The sequence below is a fragment of the Typopeltis vanoorti genome, chromosome 19, assembly GCF_054136105.1.
Source record: "Typopeltis vanoorti isolate ZY-2024b chromosome 19, IOZ_Tvanoo_1.0, whole genome shotgun sequence".
NCBI lineage: Eukaryota > Metazoa > Arthropoda > Arachnida > Uropygi > Thelyphonidae > Typopeltis > Typopeltis vanoorti.
In genome coordinates, this window is record NC_143567.1 from 64,259,714 (window position 1) to 64,266,897 (window position 7,184).

The 7,184-nt window shown below is 32.6% G+C and overlaps 1 protein-coding gene across 1 annotated transcript; it reads left to right on the forward strand.

The window, feature by feature from the left end:
• The first annotated feature begins 1,218 nt into the window (after positions 1–1,218).
• LOC150096187 (uncharacterized) lies at positions 1,219–6,467 on the forward strand. The gene is made up of 9 exons (XM_090409443.1): positions 1,219–1,275; positions 1,454–1,513; positions 1,597–1,705; positions 2,023–2,146; positions 4,982–5,111; positions 5,345–5,415; positions 5,525–5,590; positions 5,873–6,139; positions 6,268–6,467. Exons 2-9 carry the CDS (start codon positions 1,456–1,458, stop codon positions 6,412–6,414), a joined length of 972 nt encoding a protein of 323 aa, XP_090265569.1. The 5' UTR covers positions 1,219–1,275; positions 1,454–1,455; the 3' UTR covers positions 6,415–6,467.
• The last annotated feature ends 717 nt before the right edge of the window (positions 6,468–7,184 follow it).

Genomic DNA, 7,184 nt, shown 5'->3' on the forward strand with positions numbered 1-7,184 from the left:
ACGAAAGTATCATAGCTTTGCAAATCAAATTTTCATGTATGAGATAAAAAAACAACAACCGTAGATTAACACGAAAAATACAAGGGATTAGTTTATGTTTACTTTATTTAAGGCCATATATTTTCAGCGTGAATATTACAGGCCATCATCAATGGCGACAAGAGTTAATTACAAAGTGGAATGCGAACAATCGATTGATTTGAAAAAGTAAGAGCGGCGTGTGTTATGCATAAAACATTTTTGAAATAGATAATGAATAATTAATATTGCAATATTTCCTCAGTTATCCCATTGCGTTGTTTTATGCATAACATCACGCGGCTCTTACTTTTTCAAATCAATCCATTGTTCGAATTCTACTTTGTAATTAACCACTGTCGCCATTGATGATGGCCTGTAATATTCAGGTTGAAAATATATGGCCTTAAAGAAATAGTATTACTTATCCCTTGCGTTTTTCGTGTTAATTTAAAGAAACCTCCCATGGGCCCAAATATCTCTTAAACAAAAATTGAAGGAATGTTTTAAGCAAGCATAAATTGCTAGTTTATTATTATTATTTTCATTATACAGTGTATAATAAAGTCTAAGTTGAAGAAAAACTGTTAATCTAGTTACGTGTTTCTGGGTTAAACTCGTATGTCGAGTTCTAATCTTTAAACATTGACTGTACTTGTATTAATCATTATATCAATGGAATATTTACAAAGAATACAATTTTTCATGGAGATTTCAGTCATCCCCATAAATCTCTTAATTGCATGCATAACGATTGTTGTATCGAGATAAATTTATTAACAATAACTGCTTCTTATTTGATTATTAATGATTAGTACAATCTGCATTACCTAATTAACCAGTAGTATGATTATCCAATAGAATTAATTCATTGAATTCAAACAGTAGCACTGGAATATTCAAGAAAATCACACTATCAATTGAGAAAGATTATGCATATCGGTGTGTGCGTGCGTACGCGCTCTCGTGTAAGGACGCGCTTGTCTTATTTCTCAGATAGCGCTTCTAATCTTTCTAAAACGAGGTTTTTTTGTCGCTGTACAGCCGAAGGATCCCACGAAGATAAAAAAAAAAACACCTTTAAACTACAGATATATGACTGTTTTTTTTTTCTCTGAAAAAAATTCTCACGGATCTGATAACAAATTAATACAGAATGCTATAAAAATGCTGGCTGGAATTAATTCTTCACACAAGGACAGTATACTGCCCAAATCAGATTTCCTTCTTCTTCTTCCCTTCATTGTGCAAAATAAGGTAAGATTGAGCTTTGTTATTTGACCTAGTTAGTGATGAGATTAGTGTAAAGACATTTATTTAGTAACACAAGTTCTTTTTAGCAAGACTAAGCCTTCGTGTATTGAATAACCTTAATTGCTATAAAGACTCATGTAAAGTATTTATATCAATAACGGTATTTGTTTTTTATATTTAGCCATGAAGTTGCTCATTCTTGTGTGTCTTCTTGGTCTGTCGGTCGCTTCATTCCAACAGCGTAAGTTAGTTTCACTGCATTCTATTTTCGTAGCATTTTTATTCTAATTCGCTCTGTTTAAACATATCTTATTGGTCTTGTAGAGGCTGCTCCTACTATAGAGAGATGTGCCCAGGCAGTGAAGAGAGGAATGGCCGAAACACCATCCTTGAAGGATGCCCTTGGTTTACCTCATTTGAAAGTCTTGGATGAGTAAGTGTTGATTTAAACCCTTTGTTTATTTAAATATTTTAGGATGTAAAATCAGACGCACACCAGGATTAACAAAGACTCTTGTCCTGAATGTTTGTGTCTTAAAAGGAGTCTTGACTGTCACTTTTACATAAATCATCAAGCACAAAAATCGTACTAAAATGTCTACTAAACGGAAATTATAAAACAAATAAATAAACGATATCATGATTATATTTTCCAGTCGCATTTGATCAAACATGTTTCCTAATTTAATTTAATAATATACAAAAAAAATAATAGTTTACCCAATAGGATTTGTACTTTTCGGTATGTAGCCTGGAAAGATTTGTGAAGGACACGTTGGTGAAAGCAATAAGGGAGACTCTGACAAAGTGGTTGAAAGAAATCAAAGACAGAGCTGATCAAGGCGAAGAAATTGCTCTCCACGTGTTAGAAAAGGTAAGATGTTACATGTTTAAATCGTAGTTTAATTAATTTAATACAATAATAATCGGCTTAGTTTAAAATAGGACATATGTTAGTAAGATCAATTATTCATTTGTCGCTTATTTAGAGGAGAATAAATATATGATATTTTGAATAAATGCAACAACGAGAAAAACCACATTTCTGCCAAATAATGAGGGCTATGCTGGTCTGTTCTTTCTCCCAATGGAAACTATACGGAATAGAATAATAAAACTCGTACATAGAGATGAATACTGAATTTTGATTATCGCAATGGTAAAGAAAAATTAAAAGTTGTAATTGAAAATGACGTAATTCTGTTTAATGCAACGAACTGTTATTTTAAGTGCTAATTGGGAAAAAAAATACAATATTTGCGAAAGAGCAGAAGCACTCAGGAAAGAATATTTAAACAATAAGTAGGTAAATAAAGACAGTCGTATACTTTAGATCACAATCACATTGCTTGAATTACTTGAAAATCTCTGGTTTTTCCACAAGCCGAAGAAGGGGGAGAGAAAGATATATCTTTCATCTGTTAGCTGATGAAAGTTTCGTTTTTGGCTTAGTTGCCCTATTACACGAATCTGCGTCATCTTCCTATTTTAATCGGTTTCTCGTTTTTAGTCTAACTACTAACAACTTTAAGTAAATTGGTTCGCAATTTTGAGCTTCGTTTTCTCCAGTGTATAATTTTTAATTTCTTTCAGTGACTCATAATTTCTTTATACAGAAAATATTCTGACTATTTTGAATAACTTTAAATTTGACGCTGTAAGAAGCATGTTTAGAGAGAGTGAGAGAGAGAGAGAGAAAGAAAAAAATAAGTGTTTGAATCCACGGCATTAAATTCAAGGCAGGGCGCGATATTTAAAAAAACATTCACAAAAGCAGCGCCACCAAACTAAATAAAAATGCACAAACACTACATAGTGTTTCAATATTATCTGCCACTGATATGAGAACATGCCTTTTGCGTAATACAACTGATATAATTCTCTTGTCATAATTATGCTAATTATCAGAAACCTCAGTTTATATGAAAAAAATGAAATGGAGTATATTAGTCGTATGCAATGGACTATTTAGATTTATTTATCTAAATTTAGATTTCCAAACATTTATGATAAAAACATCGACAAAAATAACAATCTGCGTAGATATTTCTCAGCCGCATAGTCAGCTTTAAATCTCTCGTCTAAAAGGATTGACGAAACAGCCGTTAGTGTCCTTTAGCCACGGCAACCACTCTGCAATAGCTCCGCGTTAGGTTCCATCTTTAGACTTCATACTGCACATAGAATGGGAAATTCACAAATTTCTTTCTAACAATATCAGGCTTGACATAGTAACTATTCTTTTTTCAAGCTTTGTCGCCTAGAAGAAATCTCTCTCTCTCTCTCCATAAATTACGCACAGACAAAAAAATAATAATCACTGCTAAAGACGACAAAGAGTAATTCTACTCTGGTCATCAATGGCATTGAATATAATTGCAAGATGAATATCTTGTTCCTGAGAGACTGCACTACTTAAGATCCTACTAATTCTCAAAAGAAAATATTAAAAAGTATTCTTAAAAATATCACATTTTGGCATCCTGAAATAGATAAAAAAACACAAATCGTTTTTCCCGCTCTTCCCGTATATACGGATATACGGACTACCTAATTCATAAACCCAATAACATTCTCCTTCTCATAATGGATGCTATAGACTCTCTCCTCCTCCTCTTTTAAGTTATCCAAACAATTAGCTAAATCCTTAACCCTACTCACACATCATTCTTCTTCTTATAGCAAAACATTCTAATCATTTCAAATCTTTAATCCAAACTTTCGTTTTAGATAAGAACGATCTAACGATAAGATTTGATGTCACTTTCCTTTATACCAATATCCCTCTTTCTGAAACTTTAAAGTTACTAAAAAAATGCGCTCCCCAGGACATCATTAACCTTTTTAATTTTACCATACGTTCTGCCTATCTCATTTGAAAAGATACCATTTATAAACAAATTGAGAGTGCAGCCATGAGCTCTTCCCGCTCTTTTCCTCTAGACAATTATTATATGAAGCATTTGTAAAAACATTCTCTTGACACTGCTATTCTGAACCCATCTGTCTGGCTAAAATGAATCGATGATATGTTCACTGTTTGGCCACGTGGCTAAGACACATTACACTCCTTACTCCTCTATCTCAATAGACAACTCCGGAATCCATTTCACTATAGAAAAAGCAAATAATATTATCCTGTATTTTCTAGATGGCCTATTTAAACGTCTCCCCAATGGCACCCTTTATACACAAAACGCACTCCCACCCACACACAAACTTTCCCATCATCCACCCTGTCAATAATATGCTGTGATCAATAGAGCCTTCAATCTCTTCTACTGAAGCATCTTTTATTTGCCAGACTTTCCTGTCCAATGGCTATAATGCCAAAACGATCAACAAATTAATTGCCCCCCCCCATATCTTCTCATCCTTCTCATTATGCTGACTACAGTAATGCTATCATGGCACACCTAAGACAAAATAGCTTGAATTCTAACAAATTTTAATATTGTTTCCTTGATGATACCTCAGTGATTGAGATGAAATAAAGGAGAGATTAAACGTACTGTTTATTTTAGATGTGCTGTGTTTATTCCACTACATCTCATAATGAATATGCAATAAATTGCAGCAACGATAATCTCATTTTTACAATTACACACCTCACTGGTTGTTATGTAATTCTATGAACTGAATTTTATCAACAATTAGTGGACAGTTTTGTTCTGATAAAAGGATGAACAGATTCTACTGTTATTTGTAGCTCGGTGCACTCAAAGAGAGTCTAAAAAACCTTGGTGTTGACATAGGCGATGATGCTAAAGAAATCCTGGAAAAAATCAAACAAAAGGCAAAGAATGTATGGGAAAAATTGCACCAACTGCTAGAAAAAGGTAAATTTTTTAAATTATTTTCTTCCTTTTTCTCAAATATATCTTTTTCAAGAAATAAAAAAAAATGAAAATAATATCATGATGTGTTAATGTTGGAGAGTAAGGAGAGGAAAAACATGTGCATGAGTGTGTTCATAAACTGCCCGTCTTAACCAACTTATCCGTGATTTTTAGAGAGAATGAAACGTTATAAACCGAATTCATACTAAAGGCGAAATATGTTGCTTTTCTAGAAGAAGGTCATCTGAAGGAAGTAATTTCCCAGTTTGATTTGAAGGAGATCATGCACAAAATAATAGAAAAGGTAAATCGAACTTAGGTAATTTATAAAAAAAAATTCTGTTAAATCCTTATTGATCCAAATTCACGATTCAGACCACTAAATCCACGTTACCTTTTGTTATTTATTATAGCTCGTCAGCAGTCAGACCATCGCCAAGATTAGGGATTACATCAGGAATATCGTCTCGAACCACCCAGTAAGTTCCTTCTTGTCATCAAAAAGAACATTGAAGTAAAGTGTTTCATTTTAGGAAGCTTGCAACAATGAAATTAATTGTTGCATTTTGGAGGAATGCAACAATGAAATAGTGTTGCATTATTCCTAGAACACTTAATGAAAAACAGCTTCCTATAGGCAAAATATATTTCATTTTTGCCATAAATGTTGTGTATAATTGTTAATCTAATTATTATGACATTTATTCCTACCAGTACTGTACCACCAAATAATTTTAATGTATGATTTTTCTTTTTAATAGTTTATCGTGGCCCTTAAACAAATAGTGCAAAAACTGAAGGATTCTGACTTCCGTATGCTTCTGAAGGAATTGATAAAACCTAAGGAATCCAGAGATCTTCGCTCTATTGGAGAGTTGTGGGAAAAACTAAAAGATTTTTTTAAAGATAAATTCATCGTACTTCAAGATAAATTCGCTAAACTAGGCGAATGGTTCAAAGACGTTTGGGACTCTGGCATGGATAAACTGAAGAATCAGAAGGAAGTCGTTGAAGCACTTGCAAGAAAGGTAAACATAATGAAAATAATAAATTATAATGCTAGGTTTAAATTATTTCAAACATTTCTTGATGATTGAACTAATTCTTTCCTTAAGAAAATTTAATTTATAGAAATTCTGTGTTCCTTTTTCTGTAGCTGATTGATCATGGCAAGGAGATTAGTGTAGAAGTTGCTCGACAAGCACTTGAGTTTTTCAAAGAATATAAAGAGGATCTAAAAGATAGGATGTGGGAAAAACTTCAGGAAATTCTCTTGGAGAAAATTGGCCAGATAGGATACTAAAGAATAAAATGTAATTGCATTGCTGAAATCGGAATAAAAAATAATAATTTATCAATCATGAATCGAGTAATTTATTTTTCAACAATTAATTAATTGACTGCATTACAGAACTCTGTCAATAAATATAATGAAGTAAAAGAGAAAGATGAGAAGAGAGAAAAAAAAAACTTCGTTAAAATTTGACGTAAAATTTGTGAGATCCATCCTAGATTAGCCAATCATACGTAATATTTCACACTTGAATACAATCGCAGTTTTTCATTTGAAACTGCAGAACGTATTGCAAATGTAACAGTGTTATTTCACTGAATAAGTTGCACTACATGCACCGTTTCCACTAAGATTCGTTGTGCAGCAAGTAGTAATTGAAATGCTCCATCCCATGCTCGCCGCACTGTTGCTGCGAAATTGTAAAAAATCAGAGGAGCAGTTCAGATTAGTAAGAATAATTCGGCAAATCGTTATTTAAAATCAATGGGCATTTGTTCTCTGCAAAATACATTTATGTCGTACTCTATTAACACATTAAAGAATAATGCCCTTCTTGACAGAATAATATATTCTTATAAAACTCGTATACATTATTAACAAATAATATATTTTCTATTTTATTATTATTATTTTTCCATGCCCACAGTGACAGTAATGATGCTAATCATTTGGCCAATCAGGACGGCTAATTCATCTTGAATAATTCTGTTGAAATCATTATAACTGTTCAAAGAAGGTTTGTACTACGGGGTACAAGCTATAGGAGTTCCAAAAATATT

Bases quoted from the DNA above. Each gene is read 5' to 3' on its own strand.
- LOC150096187 (XM_090409443.1), top strand. From the start codon at position 1,456: ATGAAGTTGCTCATTCTTGTGTGTCTTCTTGGTCTGTCGGTCGCTTCA. The intron at 2,147-4,981 runs GTAAGATGTTAC...TGTTATTTGTAG, and splicing joins CTCTCCACGTGTTAGAAAAG to CTCGGTGCACTCAAAGAGAG. The intron at 6,140-6,267 runs GTAAACATAATG...CTTTTTCTGTAG, and splicing joins TTGAAGCACTTGCAAGAAAG to CTGATTGATCATGGCAAGGA.